General features: G+C 34.3%; 2 protein-coding genes and 1 pseudogene across 3 annotated transcripts in view; 1 reads left to right on the forward strand and 2 right to left on the reverse strand.

Moving 5' to 3' along the window:
- Positions 1-242: 242 nt before the first annotated feature.
- LOC106756895 lies at positions 243-2,882 on the reverse strand (annotated as a pseudogene).
- A 3,341-nt stretch (positions 2,883-6,223) lies between these two features.
- LOC106757313 (putative disease resistance protein RGA3) lies at positions 6,224-9,206 on the forward strand. 2 transcript variants are annotated; one of them, XM_022779137.1, is made up of 2 exons: positions 6,470-6,582; positions 6,657-9,206. In XM_022779137.1, exon 2 carries the CDS (start codon positions 6,745-6,747, stop codon positions 8,923-8,925), a length of 2,181 nt encoding a protein of 726 aa, XP_022634858.1. In that variant the 5' UTR covers positions 6,470-6,582; positions 6,657-6,744; the 3' UTR covers positions 8,926-9,206. The 2 variants fall into 2 exon arrangements, with proteins under 2 accessions (XP_014495438.1, XP_022634858.1); XM_014639952.2 differs by having other exon boundaries at positions 6,224-9,206.
- An 8,322-nt stretch (positions 9,207-17,528) lies between these two features.
- The window catches only part of LOC106756896 (disease resistance protein RGA2-like), a 2,776-nt gene continuing 1,262 nt past the window's right edge, over positions 17,529-19,042 (reverse strand). Inside the window, exon 2 of the mRNA XM_014639494.2 lies at positions 17,529-19,038. Coding sequence (XP_014494980.1) covers positions 17,834-19,038 — 1,205 coding nt within the window. The 3' untranslated portion in view covers positions 17,529-17,833. The remainder of the gene's footprint in view (positions 19,039-19,042) is intronic.

Genomic DNA, 19,042 nt, shown 5'->3' on the forward strand with positions numbered 1-19,042 from the left:
TAGACACTCAGGAAGTAAGCAAAGGTAAGAGAATCCATAGTCAGTCAAATCCTGAAGAAAAGATCTTGAATGTAGCTCTTTTATATGAATTTAAATAAAAATTTCTAAATTTATGATTCTTTCTCAAACTAATCGCTGAAGTATTCAAAGGAAAGGTCAGAAATGCAAATACTTACAAGCAATAGCTTTACAAATGCTGAACAGTTTGCTAATTCTCTTGTCCCATACAATTTTTCGTTGTTAATAAATGGAAAATTCAGCCACAGCATGGTTTTTTATGCAACATTTCAGTGTTACTGATCGCGCAATCTTAACCGCATCTGCTGCAGCATTCGAACAAGGAGTTTCCCTTTTCTTGTTTCTCCAATGGAAACGCGTTTGATGTGATTGATGAAATACCAGTACTCACCATTTTGTGGCTCACATTTTCTGCACAATTCAGGACATCCTTCTATGGTCAAATCATCAAGGGCAGTGAGGCTATGCATTTCACTAGGGAGACACAACAGTTTATGACAGTTAACAATATGCAGCCTCTTAAGACTACTCATTGTTGTGAGCCACTCAGGAAACATCTCAAGACTGTGACAATTCAAGATTAATAATGTCCGCAAAGTGTCAACTGATCCTTCAATCCATTGAGGCAATGTGTGCAGCTTCGGACAATGCTCAAGATGCAGGAATTTCATCCTCAATCTGTGGATTGAACTTTCGTAGTTCAAATTTAGCATCTCACACCTTGATACAATCAGAACCTCCAGTTTAGGAAGAACATGAAGAGGTAAAAACTGTAGGCTCCCACATGATTGAATGATCAAAACTTCAAGGAAAGCGAGTTGTTTCCTTCTCAACAAAAGCTTCAAATTGCCACAGTATTCAAAACTCAAAGTATGAAGATTTCTCAAGCTTGCAAATTCATTCTCAGGCAGAATTGATTGTTTTGTGGTTATATACAATTTCCGAAGGCTGATTAACATTCCTAATCTTTCAGGCAATGTTTCAAGCTCCATGCATCCTCTGAGAGACAAAATTTGCAAATTATGGAGTTTGCATAGAGAATGAGGAAGTCTTTTTATTTTGCAGTTGTTTAAAAAGAGAGTTCGCAGATGCTCCAATTCAGCAATTGAATTAGGCAGTGTGTAAAAAGGGGAACCACTTAAATCTAAAAACCGTAAGTGTTTGTATCTTGTTATCCAAGTATGCATAAGAGTTTCACTTTCGATGCCGGTTCCAATTAGGGGAAATAAAATAGTTCTCACTCTGCTGGATTTGGGGAACAGAACACGGTGAAGTGAATCATTTTCTACAATTGATAAATGCCTTATTTGCTCAGGTATAAAGCGAGTTAGAGAGTTTACCATTAGAATCTCCTCTTTCGCAACAAACAGAGCAAGATCGTGTACCAAATCATGTACTTTGAAATAGTAATAGTACCCAAAGTCCTCAAAATCCTCAAGAAACGATCTTGCATGTAACTCATCAATATATTGCCTTGCAACATTCTCAAGCTTTCGATTTCCACCTAAAGATTGAAGTAATCCAAGAGACTCCCAAAGAATAAGAATTTCAGCACTACAAAAGCCATAATCTTTAGGATAAAGAGAAAAGAAAGCAAAAATGTGCCTTAAACATGAAGGCATTTGGTCATAGCTCAACTTAAGAGCGGGTAAAATGTCATCTTTGTTTTGTCTTATGTTCCATATTTCATGGTCTCTTACAAATTCCCACCTCTCTAAATCAAAAACTAGGAACAGAGAACTTCCTAATGTTCGCACTGCCAGTGGAACCCCTCTACATTTTTTCACAATTTCTTTTCCAATATCTACTAGATTTGAATTTTTTTTTTCTTCGCCTTCCTTAAATGCCCATTTGCTAAACAGAGCATAACAATTCTCCATGGAAAGACCTTCCAAAACATACGAGGGAACAGTGCCCATCATTGAAGCAATTGAGTTACTTCGTGTTGTCACCAAGATTTTGCTTCAAACTGCACCCGCTTTAATTAAATCTTTCAACTCTGTCCATTTTGCACGATTATCATTCCAAATATCGTCCAAGACTAGCAAATACTTCTGACCAGAAAGCTTCAGTTTAAGAACAGTTTGTAGCTAATCAATATCAAAGTTTTTAATGTTTTCTTGGTGAGAAATAGCTCTAGTTGGATCCGAAGCTGAAACAGAAGCAGAGTTGATGATATTAATCAGTATCTGCCTTATGTCAAAGTCATCAGAGATACACACCCACATCTTCAACTGGAAAAGATCATCCATTCTGTTATCATTGAACACCAACTTTGCAAGTGTGGTCTTCCCCATCCCTCCAATACCCACTATGGGAATAACACAAACACTCTGATCTCCATAAGCATCACCATGAGGGTGAGGTTGCATCAAAAGCTTGATAACTTCTTCCCTATCACTCTCCCTTCCAATCACCCCCGAAGCATCAACATGGGAATAAGTCATTTCTCTCCTTTGCACAAGTCTGTTGTCAACATCAATTCTCTCAAGACCAAACATGTTCCCATCAGCTGCTATCTTATCCAATCTACGCCTAATGTTTTTTACTTGTCGAGCCATCTGAAAACGGAAAACAAGAGAATTGGATGGAGAAAAGAAGTGTCTTACTTTCATCCTTGTGCTGCCTGAAGCTTTGAGAAATTGCTTTCTGACGTTTTGGCAGTCAAGTCCATCCAACACATCTTCAGCATCCAAGCATACAGTCTGAATCTGTCTGATCCATTCACGCAACCCATGCCTCTGCTCCTTCTTTTGCTCTGCATCCAAAAGCACACCTTTCACAATTGACAAAGTATCTTTGATCCCTTTGACATCATCGTACACTTCATAGACACGAGAAGCTTCTTCACAAACAAAAGAAGCAAGCTTCCTTACCAGTGATTCAGCAATATCAAAGACAAAATATTCAGCCATTTTCACGAAAGAGCAGAAACAGAGTTAAGATACAAGTTTGTGGTTTGGGGAATGGTTTGCTCCCTATTCATACATGCTTGTTTTTCAATACGTAAGTCTACACTGTTTTGAAGACAAAAATAAACAAGCAAACTTTGTGGTACACGTGTTATGAGAAATTGTATTTTATTAACTATTTAAAATAATTTTTGTTTTTATCAAAATATATTCTCTGACTGAACCAGCAAATTAGAGAAAATTAAAAAACAAAAAATAAACGAATTCATTGATAAGTTGAAGACCATAGTAAAAAAAAACACTAATAATAAGAGAATAGAAAACAAAATAAAATACTTTAAACATTTAATAAACTTGTTTAATAATAATTTAATTAAAACGTTTAAATATAGATATGTAATTTTAATTAAACTTCTAAAATTATTAATATGCTTACATAATTAATTTAGTGCTTAATTCAATTTCTAAAATTGATATTTGATATTTTAATAACTAAACTTATATTTTTATTATGAATAATGATATTTAGACAACATTTTTTTGATAACATTTGAACATTGTGAGATAATTTTTGACCAATCACAGATTGATTGACACGTAATCAATGTTTAAATGTTATAAAAAAATGTTGTCTAAATATCATTATTCTTTTATTATTCTATAAGAAAGATGGTGTTAATAAAGTTAATTGATGTAGGATATCTAGAGTTTGATTGAACGTATGATATACGTTAAATTTGAAGTCAGAGTAATAAGAGACTTTAATATACCTCATCACTCTGCTTACTCATCAAACCATTTCTCAAGTTGTATATATTATTTGATGGCGATGGATCCATTGATGACATGAAGATTAATTCAAATAACTTCTGTTATTAATTCATAACAACTGTTGTAAATCCAGTTTTATGGGAAAAAAGATTTCATGTGATTTAATATTCTGGAAAAATTATAACATAGAAAATTTGTACTTAAGGAGCAAGTAATTTGTTATTCAAGATTAAAGAATTATTAATTAGTAAGATTATTGTGTGTATGTGTGTTATATAGTACTGAAAATGTGTTAGATTCAACATATACTGAATTTGATAATTTTTAAAGAAATTATTCATGATAAGTACAATACAAGGTATTATTTTGTATTAGCACATAGTATGCATGTAGACATAGAGAGTGAGAGGTGACAATTTGTTTGAATTTTCTTCTTTTGAGTACAAACTTTGAATGTCTATTAAATCATACGCTTCGTTTGATGACTTTTTAAACTTATCTGAATAACTACATTTTGAAAATATTTCTTTATACTTTATGTAACATATATATCTGACAGATCTACAAGACTTTCACATCGAAGTCTTCTAGTTTAAAGTCATCAAAGTCAAAATGCATAAAGAAAACATAATTATTGACTATTTCCATTCATTATGTGATACTTACTATATGTGTTTTAAACAAGAGACACTAAAAAAAAGGAAGCAATATATTAAACGATTAATTACATGATTTGGTTGCCAAAAAGGAAGTTTTCTTTTTATCTTGTTTGTTTGCTCCAAAATAATATATAATCTATTTAAAATTTTTATATGTTTGCTTTTTGTTTAACATATCAAGTGATTATAAGAATGATTAATCACTTGTATGTCAAATTAATGGAGTTCTCTTTTTTTTAAACGTGACACTTATTTTTAAAATTTTTAACTATTAATGTTTTATTGTGTTTTATATTATTCATTCAATTAATTTATTGTATATTTATAAAAATAGTTTTAGTTTTAGGAAAAGAAATTTGAAAAATTATTTTCGTTTTATGATATAAGATATGGATCACACTCTTGATTCAATGTTTTATTTTCTATTTTCTAATATTTAATAACTTACGAAATGAGAAATAGAAAGTATGTTAAATAGTGACTAAAGAGAATGACAATTACATCTTCTATAACTTCAATCAAAAGATTACACATAAATATTATAACATAATATCAATTTAAGAATATAATTAATTCATAAATTGTTATAATTAGTATTTTAATCCTAGCATTTTTTTTTTCAATTTAATTTTCATTTTATTTAAAAGGATTAGTTCCTACTATCTAACTCAAGTTAAAAGGTGATATAATATCAGTTTTTTTATTTTATTTTATTTTTCTTTCTTCTTCCATTTCTTTTATCATTCACCTATTTTCATCAGTTTTTTTTTCTCTCTTTCTTTTTCACTATTCACTTTCCAATACTTTTTTTCTCTTTCTCACTCTCTTATCTATCAATTTTTTTCTTATTTCCTCTCTTTGATCTTTTCTTAAGAATAAACATCAACTTACTCTTCTATAAAAATAATGACTTAAAGATTTCATAGAGAAAATTATTCGAACAGCCTCTAATCTTAAAATAAATAAATAAGAGAAAGAAACTTCTAAAAAAAAGTTAAAATGTTCTAGATTAATGCTTATTTTTAGAGATTAAGTGTTTTAAAATAATAAGATTAGTTCGTAACAAAATTATTTATATTAAAGTTTTTTATTAAAATAATTGAATCTCGTTATTTTTAAACCATTACCTCTTCTGAAATATTAATTTATAAGATTTTACATTCTTCACACCATTCACACTTTATTTAATGAAGTACACAAATTTTAACAAAACACTACACAATAATAGAGAGAAATTTGTGGTGGATTTAACTTTTGTTTCTTTGAAAGAAAACAAGTTTAGTGAACCTTCTAAAGGACATAGTTGGAGGGATAGTGAAATTGATTTTGTAGAGAATGATAAGTTCTATTTTTAATCGCTATAGCAGAGGTAGAAGGGGTTGACAAGGAATTATCAATTAATCGTAGTTCCGATTTCTTCACTAGATAATCGATCTTCTAATCTTTAACTGAATAGGTGATAATTCAATATGCAGGAAAAGATACAAACTAAAGAAAAAATATTCCATAATAAAGATAAGTTACAAAAAAACTTTATAAATATTTTTTTCAATTATAAACTATGGAATCATCCATTTCGGTATATAAAAATAATGAATTTAAAAACATTGTGAAAAATGAAATTTTTTTTTTCATATATATCAAGATGATGGAATAGAAAATGATCCACAAAATTTATCAAAAAAAACAGATTGAAAACAAAAATCGATTTCTTCACAACAAATAAAATTTCCTATGATAATTTGTATAATGATTCGCGTTGTAGGAATGAAGAAAAAAAAAAGAAACAAATTGATCAATGAATTTGTGCATTTGACCTTTCTTAAAACAAGTGTACATTTCTTAAGGACGAGGAGGACTGAGATTGACCACACCACAAACTTAACACAACTCTGTTTCAGCACTTCCTGAAGATCATGGCCGAGTGTTTTGTCTTTGATATTACTGAATCGTTGCTAAGCAAGCTAGCTTCTTATGTTTACGAAGAAGCTTCTCGAGCCTATGGGGTGTATGACGATCTTCGAGGGATCAAAGACACTTTGTCAATAGTTAAAGGTGTGCTGTTAGACGCTGAGGAGAAGAAGGAACAAAATCATGGCGTGCGGGAATGGCTCAGGCAGATTCGAAACGTCTGCTTCGATGCTGAAGATGTGTTAGATGGACTTGATTGCCAAAACCTGAGAAAGCAAGCTCTCAAAGCTTCAGGCAACACTAGGATGAAGGTAGATCACTTCTTTTCTTCATTTAATTCTCTTGTCTTTCGCTTTAGGATGGCTCATCAAATAAAACATGTTAGGCGTAGACTGGATAAGATAGCAGCTGATGGGAACAAGTTTGGTCTTGAGAGAATTGATGTTGACAACAGACTTGTCCAAAGGAGAGAAATGACTTATTCCCATGTTGATGCTTCTGGGGTGATTGGAAGGGAGAGTGATAGGGAAAAAATTATCAAGCTTTTGATGCAACATCACCCTAATGGTGATGGTTATGGAGATCAAAGTATTTGTGTTATTCCCATAGTGGGTATTGGAGGGTTGGGAAAGACCACACTTGCAAAGTTGGTGTTCAATGATAAGAGAATGGATGATCTTTTCCAGTTGAAGATGTGGGTGTGTATCTCTGATGACTTTGACATAAGGCAGATACTTATTAAAATCATCAACTCTGCTTCTGCTTCAGCTCCAACTATTGCTCTTGCTCACCAAGAAAACATTAAAAACTTTGATATTGAGCAGCTACAAAGTCGTCTTAGACACAGGCTTTCTGGTCAGAAATATTTGCTAGTCTTGGATGACGTATGGAATGATAATCGTCCAAAATGGACACAGTTGAAAGATTTAATTAAAGTGGGTGCAGTAGGAAGCAAAATCTTGGTGACAACACGTAGTAACTCAATTGCTTCAATGATGGGCACTGTTCCCTCGTACGCTTTGGAAGGTCTTTCACTGGAGAATTGTTATGCTTTGTTTAACAAATGGGCATTTAAGGAAGGAGAAGAAAAAAAATATTCAAATCTAGTAGAGATTGGAAAAGAAATTGTGAAAAAATGTATAGGGGTGCCACTAGCCGTGAGAACTTTAGGAAGTTCTCTGTTCTTAAATTTTAATTTAGAAAGGTGGGAATTTGTAAGAGACCATGGCATTTGGAACTTAAAACAAGAAAAAGATGACATTTTACCTGCTCTTAAGTTGAGCTATGACCAAATGCCTTCCTATTTGAGGCACTGTTTTGCTTTCTTTTCTCTTTACCCAAAAGATTATGGCTTTACTGGTGCTAAAGTTGTTAATCTTTGGGTGTCACTTGGGTTACTTCGATCTGAGGTTGGAAGTCAAAAGCTAGAGAATGCTGCAAGACTGTATATAGACGAGTTACATTCGAGATCATTTCTTGAGGATTTTGAGGACTTTGGCAACATTTACTATTTCAAAGTGCATGATTTGGTACATGATCTTGCCCAGTATGTTGCAAAAGAAGAGATTCTTGTGGTAGACTCAGGCACCCGGAATATACCTGAGCAAGTAAGGCATTTATCAGTTGTTGAAAATTCACTAAGGGATGCTTTGTTTCCCAAGTCCAGTAGAGTGAGAACTATATTATTTCCGACAGATGGAGTTGGTGTTGACAGTGTAGCTCTTTTGGATGCATGGATAGCAAGATACAAATTCTTGCGTATTTTAGATTTAAGTGATTCCTCTTTTGAGACATTTCCCAATTCAATTGCTAAACTGGAGCATCTGCGAGCTCTCAGTCTTGAAAATAACCGAAGGATAAAAAGACTTCCTCAGTCCATATGCAAACTCCAAAATTTGCAAGTTTTGACTTTGAGAGGATGTGTGGAGCTTGAAACATTGCCTAAAGGATTCGGGATGTTAATCAGCCTTCGACAATTGTCTATCACCACAAAACAGTCTATTCTTTCAGAGGATGAATTTGCAAGCTTGATCAATCTTAATACTTTGAGTTTTGAATTTTGTGACAATTTGATGTTTCTGTTCCGAGGGACACAACAACTCAAATCCCTTGAAGTTTTGATTGTTCAATCATGTAGGAGTCTGGAGTCCTTTCCTTTTCATATTCTCCCTAAACTGGAGGTTCTATTTGTCATAAGGTGTGAGATGCTAAATCTGTCCTTGAACTGTGAAAACCCCATCGAGAGATTGAGGATGAAGTTTCTGCATATTGAGGAATGTCCAAGGCAACAGACATTGCCTCAATGGATTGAAGGAGCTGCAGAAACTTTGCAGACGTTGTTAATTTCAAATTTGCATAGTCTTGAGATGCTTCCCGAGTGGCTTACATCAATGACTCATCTTAAGATGCTTCATATTGTTAACTGTCCTCAGCTGTTGTATCTCCCGAGTGACATGCATCGCCTCGGTGCCCTTGAAGATTTGACCATAGATGGTTGTTCTGAATTGTGTCAAAAATGTGAACCACAATCTGGTGAGTACTGGTCCTTCATTGCTCACATCAAACACCTTTCCATTGGAGAAACAAGAGAAGGGAAACTCCTCTTCCAAATGCAAAAGCAGATTCGATTGAAATTGCAGGATTTGCAGAATTAAGGTCATGTTAGAGACAACAAAACAGCATGGAGGAAGAGAAATGAACTGTTTACTATCCCCTTAAACGAGATCCCAAGTTCAAGTCTTGTGGAAGAAAAAACATGGTTGTAGGAAATATTCCACTAAAAGTCACCAACTAGGTTCTCCAAAGGAGATTATTCCTCTATGGAACTGGTGGATACTTTATACCAATGACTTGTATATAAAAAATAGTTCATCATTTGTAAAAGCCGTTATTAGTAGGTATTTTAATTTCAAAATATTAATTTGTGAAAGAAAACATTATTGTATTTGAAAGAAAACATTACATTGACATTCAGACCAATTTTCTATAACTAATTCAGAATTCATCCATTTTAGTTCCGCTGCTAATCATGCACAGTCTGCTGAATTAACGCTATTCCGTGGCTGATCCATTCAGACGCGTTCCATACATTCCAAAGGATAGGGATTCAGGTTTACTGTGGTAATTTCATAAAGTTAACAATGATTGGCAGAATTGGTTTAGAAAACCAACCGTTCCAAACACCCAGAATTTATAGGGGTAGAGCACAAATTCTATTTTTATTACGTGTATGTGTCTTAGTCAGAGCTGTGAGACAATGGTGATAATGAATTCAATTTTTCAAAATCCGATTAATAATGTTAGTTTTTAGAAAAAAAATAAACAACAGGGAAGTAAAGATAGAAGACAAAGGAGAATTTCTGAATTTAAGAAAAGGATAATTTATTCAATATATCATCATTATATATATAATGATTCAAAAAAATTAAAAATAAAATAAAAAAATCCACTTAACAGTTTTCAGGTGGATAAAATACGGGATTTACTTCTAAAGTGTAGCAACCACTTATTTACTCAGTCCTATTTAATAAATTAAAATAAATTAAGGCAGTTACCAAAAAACATAATTTTAACACTCCTCCTTGTTTTTTGAACTACAAAAATCCATAAAAGATCAATCTGGCTTCGCAAAAACATATCTTACTCCTAAACTGTGAATTCCAACATAACTCTTCTTGACAGATTCACCGTTGATTTTATTAGCACCTTCAGGCTCCTTTTCTTCTTCGACTTCAAGGTCAAGATCATCCTCATACACCTCATTCCAATAATGTACTAAATTGTTTTCTGTTTTGTCCATGATTACTCATGATACAATCATAGCCCTAGCATTGTAGCTAGAAGGGGTAACAAACACATCCCTTTGAAGGGGCATGTTCTTAACTCTATCAACATTTCTAATGAAAGAATTTGTTTTCCCTCCATGGCAAACTACAACCACATTGAAAAGGATCAACATTAATGTTGCAGTCATTGCTGCAAAATAAAAGAAACTCTTTGCACCCAAAATATGATGAGGATGACTTAGCTTCTTGTGCTAGATTTCTGTCACATTTTCCTTGAATGAAAAAATAGTTTGCTCCTCCTCCAATGGTTTTAGAGGAAAGCTTTTACCTTTCATTTTCACCTTGAACATATCTTGACCAGCTGCATCTTTAATCAAGCAATTTTTGTCTTCAAAAATAACTTTAAATCCTTTTTCAATCAGTTGACCAACACTTAACAAATTTTGGTCAATTTCAGGAACAAAAAGAACATCGGGAATAAACTTTGTGCCTGCACAGCTTGTAATTGTGACGGCCCCCTTGCCTTTGACTAAGATATAATCACCATTACCTATTATGACTTTGGTGACATCAGTTGGCCTTAAATCTTTGAAAAGAGCCTTGTTGAAGGTCATGTGGTTGGTACAACCGCTATCTATCAGCCAGCTTTCACTTGATTCACTGCTCAAGAAACAAGTAGCTACAAATAACATGTCTTCCTCCTCCTCCTGATTAGCAGCCTTAGCTTCTTCCTCTTGTTGTTGATTTTGGTTTTTGCATATGACAGCTTCATGCCCAAGTTGATTGCACTTGGTGCATTTAGCGTCAGGTCTTTGCCAGCATCTGAATGGAGGGTGACCCATTTTGCCACAAAGTTGACAAGGTGGGTAACTTTTCTTTCCACCCTTTCCTTTATCGTAATTATTTGTATTGCTCTAACTGTTGGCTGGATGATTCTTCTTGTAATTTCTGGCTTGTTGGCTTTTGACTAGAAGAGCACCTTCAACAGCATGATCTTCCCTCATCAAACTTAGTTGCTCTTGGGCTTGGAATGCATGTAGCACTTCTGCAAATGTGATTTTAGACAAATCTCTTGTTTTCTCCAAGGAAGCAATATATGCTTCATACTTTTCTGGCACTGTTACCAGAATTTTCTCAATAATTCTGGAATCAGGAAAATTGCTGCCCAGCAACCTTATCTTGTTGGCAAGACCCAACAATTTGTATGAGTATTCTTTGATTTTTTTTTTCAGACTCTTTCATCCTTTCCAATTCAAATTCCCTCATTAAATTAAGCACCTGCATGCTTCTTATTCTTTCATCCCCAGCGTACTCTTCCTTTAAATAATCCCAAATTTCTTTTGTTGATTTAAGAGTCATAATTCTTGTGAAGATGGTTTGAGAAACACTAGCAAATAGACATGATTTTGCCTTTGCTTTTGTAGTTTTTCTCTCCTTGTAAATTTTGATCTGAGCCATGGTAGGATTTTCCGGTAGCGGAAGAACTTCATACTCTTCTTCTACAGCTTCCCAAAGATCTAGAGCCTCCAGATAAGTTTCCATTTTGACAGCCCAAAGATCGTAGCTTTCTCCATCAAAGACTGGAGGTACAACTTGTGAGAAATTTGATTCAGCATTCATTTTCACAGGTCCCGTAAGAAAAAAGCTCTCAATATCAATTGTTGGATTTTAGAAGAAAAATGAAGCAACAGGGAAATAAAGATAGAAGACGATGGAGAATTTCTGAATTCAGGAAAAGGATAATTTATTCAATATACCATCATTACATATATAATGATTCAAAAAATTCAAAAATAAAATAAAAAATCCACTTAACAGTTTTTAGGTGGATAAAGTACGGGATTTGCTCCTAAAGTGTAGCAACCACTTATTTACTCAGTCCTATCTAATAAATTAAAATAAATTAAGGCAGTTACAAAAAACATAATTTTAACAAATAAATTGGATTTATAATTTAGACTATTTCAATTAAATTTGGATTTTTCCAATCTAATTTAAATTGGATTGAATATAGATTCATCTAGATTGAATATTCTTTGTTAATTAAATCAAATATCGATTTAATATACCTGGTATATTGGAAATAGGACGAACTAATTTGTCTCGACTTAAATCTAAGCAAATTCGTTTTGATTTGAGTTTGGTTCACTCGACTTGACTTATGTTTGGGTCATCCCACCTCAATGTTGGCAGAAGCGTACTAAAGTCAACTTGACTCAAGGTTGATTCAACTTAATCTTCGGCTAGGCTAGACTCAACTCAACCTTCGGCTCAAGGTTGATTCAACTTAGCTTTCAATCTGACCTAGCTCGACCTTTGACCAAGGTTAACTTGATTCGTTCTAGCACAGGCTTATTCAACTTAACCTTCAATCTAGGCTCGCTCGGCTTGAACTTGCAACCTGTTAAGACTTTGGCAAGTGTACCAAATCGTCTAAAGTAATAAACCGGTAAGACCGGAAATCGTTTCCCAAGAGACTCGTGAAACTAGACAATCGTATAATTTCTAACTAACCTAGACTAAAGAATGTTTCCATAATTTGAGTTTTGGTGAAATTAAAGTAACTATAAAACATAAATGATAAAAGTGATCTTAAGCACTCAAACACTTTGAAATGGAGAGATTAGAAATGCAATGGAATGATATTGTTGGGGGTATGCTTTCACCGACTTCACTCTTATGTAAATAAAATTACTTCCTCTTCATTAAATTGTCAAAGTCAATCTACTAAATTACTCAAACCCCAATCCCTTGGTAGAAAGAGTCTAGACTTCCTTATTAAGCTCCAATCCCTTGGAAAACCTAACAATTAGTTCTGCATTAAGAAATGAGATTTTAAGACAACCAAAGGGCCTAGTTCTATCCCTAGATACTATTTCCTTTAGGTGTTTAACCCAAATCTGGATTTACCCAACATTTCCCAATATTAAGCAACCCTAAAATCAAGTTATGAGTAGCAATTTCACAACAAGCATTAAGAGAAGAAATCAAACACTAGCAATCAATGAAAGAGGCATATTTTCATTCAAAACAAAATGATTTACATAAAAGTTCAGTGGCTACAACAATCCCCCAACAACAATGAAACTAGCTCTCCATGAATGGAGAGCTTGAGCTTACAACAATGGTGGAAATGGAAGAAGAAAGGAGACCCAAGGATGAAGAAGGAGTGTTCCCACAGCTCCAAGCTGCCTCCAAGAGCTCCAAAACGAGAGAAAACGAGTCTGGGTGCAAAAAGATACCAAGCCCCTCGCGTTTTAGGCCTAAAAAGGCCTAATTTTTCCACATCAGCATTGCCACCGCTCAGCTGCACCTCAGCTGCACCCCAGTTGCAGCTTTCCAGAGAGCAGGGCGCTCAGCTGCACCCCAGTTGCACCTCAGCGACACCCTTCCAGAGAGCAGGGTGCTCAGCTGCACTCCAGCTGCACCCCAGCTACAGCATTCCAAAGGAGAATGGGGCTCAGCTGCACCCCAGCTGCACCCCAGCGGCAGCATCAATCTTTGCTCAATATTTCCTCTTTTACATTCATTCTTGCTTCTGTGGTTCTTTCATTCGTCGGTTTGGCCAACAAACTTCATGTACATGATCTAACAACCAAAAAGTGGGGATTAGTGAAGCAATTTAAATGAATTCAACTAAAGATGTAGCTACTTAGAAACTTAACACATTGAGGCATAAAGAAGGTATAAAGCTAAGAAAGAGTTGACATTTTCTCTCAATTCAATACTGAAATCATGGTAAAATATGTCCTTATCACAACCCAGGCTGATTTGGCTCAACTTGTTGTTGGGTTGACTCATGTCGACCTTTGGTCTAGGCCCACTCAGCTTGACCATATGTTTGGGTCCACTTAGCTCGACCTTTGACATGGAGTTAACCTAACTTGACCTTTGCTTGAAGCTGACTCGGCTCGACCTTTGGCTCAGGCCTGCATTATCGACCTTTGCCTTGACTAACACGACTTAACCTTCAGTCCCGATCGATTTGAGTCGACATCTGGTCCTAGGACAAATATGCTCGACCTACAACCAAGGTTGACTCAGCTCGACTTGAGATCCAAGCTAACTTTGGTTGACCTTCAGGTCAGATTGTCTCAAGTCATTCTTCGGTCCGAACTGACTCGACTCAACCTTTAACATAGTTTGACTCAACCTAAACTTTGGCCTGGCTCGAACCAGTTCAAATTTTGATTCCAAACGACTCAACTCAATTCTTCGACCTAATTCGAGTTGGCTCGACTTACAGTATGATCAACTTTCAGCCTACTTGACTCGACTGAACCTTCGACCCAATCTGACTCTGTTAGACTTTAGATTTTAACCAACTTGGCTTGACGAGGTCCTTTATTGTCTTGACTCGACTTAGACCCCCTTTAATTTTAGATTTTCAAAATTCAAATTTTGATCAAATTTAAATCTGATTCTAGTTCAAATCCAATTGAGTTGATTGAATTTAAAATCCAAAATATGATTTGGATTTGGGATAACTGAAATTTGATTAACTTAAAATAATACGAATTTAGATTGTTATAGATTGAATTTTACAATTTAGATTCTTTATCCCGTGAGACCCTTGTTACTAGAGCACTTGTTACGCAATTCTTGTATTCTTTCCTCTAACCAAAATTTGTTTTTCTTTTTATTATTATATTGATATGATTATCTTAAATATCAATCCTTTAGAGTAATGGTTTTTATTCCATTCTTAATTAATATTTAATAGTTAATTAGACATTGCTTATTACGGGGCAGTTTTGTTGGGATAAACTTAAATTTTAGGGTTTTATTAATATTTTTCTTTAAATCTTATTTTATTAGTTTTGGGTCTAGTAATATTTAGTTTGACTTGATAGAGATAAAATATGGATGAGTAGTTATGATTTTTAGTTTATCTAAGTAGAATATTATTTTATGATAGAATAAGCAGATTTTATTTTTAAGTAAGTTAATATTTTATTGTCAGTTTTTATTATTTGTACTTGGCCCAAGGCCCGACTTGCACCTATTTCAGAGTGAATTTGTCCTTACTAGACTTCAGGTTTAGATCGAGTTAGGGGGGAATACCGGGTATAACCCAAAATTCCTGTCATAAATGCTATTCATCAAGGCGACCGGAGGGAGGACAACACAACTTGAATGAAATCCTTTCAAAAAAAACAAAAAGAGGGTTAAGGGAGAATGACATATGTGCTTACATATGTGCTTACTTTACTTTTCGTTCCATCCTTGACTATGTCCCGGCTGATTGGTGGGAAAAAAAGAGGTTAAGGGAGAAAAACCTTGCCTCATATGCGATTCCGCCTAAAGGTTTCCAAGGTTTAATGAAAATCACCCACAATGGATTGAAGAGTAAAATTATTTGTGTGGATCATTGTTTTTTAACACCTCCTCCTTGATAAACCCAACATGATCGGCTCAAACGAGTATAATGATCCCTGTACCAGCAAAGGGTATTCAGGTAAGCGAGTTCCGTTAAGATACGGCGGTTGGAAAGGGCTACTCGTGGTTGTGGTTAGTTGGGAAAGCTTCCACTGGAGGGGGAGTATACCTATGTGAAAGGGACTCGCCCTTGGGGAAAGAGAAAAAAAGGAGAGAGAGAAAAAAAGGAGAGAGGGGAAAGTTAGATATCGAGAGAAAAAAAAGGAGAGAGGGGAGAGTCAAATGAGAGAAAAAAAATAGAGAAATAGAGTAAAAAAGTAAGGAGAAAAAGAGAGTAAGAGATGGCTAATCTTGCAAACAGTGTTTTCTTGGTTAAGGTGACAAAGTGGCAGATCAACTCAGCAAAAATGGAGAGTTGTTGCCTGCTAGCTGAGTTGTGGAAAAGAGTTTTAAATCATTGATAGATGATTTCGAAAGTTCTGTGTGTGTCGTTGAGGAGTCGAAGGACCTATCAAAGCTCATGGTTGAAGACTTTGATCAGATTCTGGAGGCGCACCGACAGTAGAGATTTTAGTCACTAATTCAAGTGCTTGTTTCACCTGAAGAGGATAAGTTTGGAACACTCAAGGCCGTAATTTTACTCTTTAAATTGTGGATGATTTTTATTAAACCTGGGTAACTTTAGATAGGTGCAAATCGGGCCTTGAGACAAGTACAATAATAAAAACTGACCATATAATATTAACTTACTTAAAAATAAAATTTGCTTATTCTATCATAAAATAATATTCTACCTATATAAATAGAAAATCATAACTACCCATCCCTATTTTATCTCTATCAAATCAAACTAAATATTACTAGACCCAAAACTAATAAAATAAGTTTTAAACAAAAATATTAATAAAACTTTAAATAATAAAAATTGATAATAAAATATTAACTTACTTACAAATAAAATCTGCTTATTCTATCATAAAATATTATTCTACCTAAATAAATAGAAAATCATAACTACTCATCCTTATTTTATCTCTATCAAATCAAACTAAATATTACTAAACCCAAAACTAATAAAATAAGATTTAAACAAAAATATTAATAAAACCCTAAAATTTAAGTTTATTCCAACAAACTCTCCCACTTCGTCCTTCTTGATAAACCCAACAAGTTCCCCCATACAAATAAACTTTTCATTTTTCTCTTTTCAAGTTGTGCAATCCAAAAGTTAAAATTAAATTCTAAATTATACAATCTGAATTTTTTTCTTTACACAAATAAAACTCAAAAAATTAATATAGAAACTCTTTTTATATGGGGTACAAGAAGAGACTGCCTTGTTTGGATATGACACCAAAGGGTCTTACATTTTCGATCCATTATGCCCCAAATGCTTGAGTATGCAACGTCCTAATTTAAATTTGAGACAAGATTGCGAGGTTAGAAAAATATAATCAATGGAGTAGGTACATATGTCATAATATCTATAAGAATCTAGAAAATTGTTTAAGGGTAGAAGTGGTATAACAAAAATGAATTAAAAATTTTTTTAGTTTAAAGACAAGCCATAAAAGTGTCAATATATGTCAAGCCACAAAAATAATATTTATGTTAGATGATTTCACACATGATCAGAATTTAAATTGCAGCGTTCAAGTTAAGCAGCCTTTTAATTTTACTGAGTGCAGTTCCATAAGATGCTCATAAGAAATCCCTGAGATGCATGTCACTTGAGATGCTCCATGAGACAAGAACCATCCCAAGGTTTTCTCATGGATGCAAATAATAGGGACTGGATGGATTAGATGTGAGATCCATGGCGCTGTGAGTAGAAGACTCCATACGAAAAGAAAAGAACAGAGCAACGGAAGCAGAGCAAGATTTAACTTGTTATTCAATCTTTATAAACCACTTATAAAACCACTTACTGTGATAAAAAAAACGTATGGAGAGAACAAGGAAATAAAATTCTTATTTCTGTGAATCAAAAAATTAACTTACAAAAGGGTCTTCCTTCATATATACAATAAGAGAAAACTGATAGCATATATCAACAAATAACAGAAAACAGAAGCATATCACAACAGATTTAAAATGAATGGATTCTGAACATAAAATCCAAATATAGATAGAACTCTTTCTTTGTGGTTTGGTAAGAACATGAAGTTAACGGAATCGAAGCATAGCAGGTTGCATGTTATAGGTAGACAAGCACAACAACAAAATCCAACTAAACCATATCTTTTTTCACTAATTGAATGTTGAAACATTCAATAGACCAGCCATAACACTGTAAATATCTGTTGAGGCGGCCATATAATAATACTTTTGTTAGATGATTTCATTCATGATCAGAAATTCAACTGCAGCCTCCATGTTGTGCAACATTTCAATTTTACTAAGTGCAGTTCAAGCCCATTCGGGAATGCAATTGGAAAAGGAGTTTCTTTTTTCTTGTTTCTCCAATAGAAACACATTTGATGTGAGCGATGACGGACCAGTACTCACCAGAATGTGGTTCACATTTTCGACCCAATTCAGGACAACCATCTATGATCAAATCTTCAAGGGCTCTTAGGCAGTGCATGTTACTTGGGAGATGAAACAACTGAGAACAGTTAACTATATGGAGCATCTTAAGATGAGTCATTGTGCTAAGCCACTCGGGAAGCATCTCAAGACAATGACAATTTAAAATTGACAGTGTTCTCAAAGTGTTGGAGGCTGCTTGAATCCATTCAGGCAGCGTGTGTTGCCGTGGACAATGCTCAATATGCAAATATTTCATCTTCGATCTTGGGATTGGTCTTTCACTGTTCAAGGACAGATTTAGCATGACGCACCTTGTTACAATCAGAACCTCAAGTTTAGGGAGAATATGAAGAGGTAAGGACTCTAGGCTCCCACATGATTGAATGATCAAAACCTCAAGGGACGAGAGTTGTGCCTGTGCCCCACGGAACAAATACTTCAAATTGTCACAGTATTCAAAAATCAGAGTATGAAGATTGTTCAAACTTGCAAATTCATCCTCTGACAAAACAGATTGCTTTGTGGTTATAAACAATTTTCGGAGGCTGATTAACATTCCTAATCGTTTAGGCAATGTTTCAAGCCCCGAGCATCTTCTCAAAGACAACTTTTGTAAGTTTTGGAGTCTGCAAATAGAATTAGGAAGTCTTTTTATTTTGAAGTTCTTGTCAAGAATGAGAGCTCGCAGATGCTCCAATTTAGAAATTGAATTAGGAAGTGTCGCAAAAGAGGAATTACTTAAATTTAAATGCCGTAAGTATTTGTATCTTTTTATCCAAGTTTCCAAAAGAGATTCACTGCCAACACCCACTCCATTAACGGGAAATATTATAGTTCTCAAACCTCTGGACTTGGGAAAAAAACTATGGCTTAGTGAATCATTTTCAACAACTGATATATGCCTTACTTGCTCTGGTATATTGCGACTATTGGAGTTCACCATTAGAAACTCTTCTTTCGCAACATACAGCGAAAGATCATGTACCAAATCATGTAGTTTAAAATAATAAACTGTGCCAAAGTCCTCAAAGTCCTCCAAAAATGACCTTGAATATAACTCATTAATATATGCTTT

The sequence above is a fragment of the Vigna radiata genome, chromosome 3, assembly GCF_000741045.1.
Source record: "Vigna radiata var. radiata cultivar VC1973A chromosome 3, Vradiata_ver6, whole genome shotgun sequence".
Classification (NCBI taxonomy): Eukaryota; Viridiplantae; Streptophyta; class Magnoliopsida; order Fabales; family Fabaceae; genus Vigna; species Vigna radiata.

What these genes read in the sequence shown, in the direction of transcription:
- LOC106757313 (XM_014639952.2), top strand. Translation starts at nt 6,277, where the DNA reads ATGGCCGAGTGTTTTGTCTTTGATATTACTGAATCGTTGCTAAGCAAG.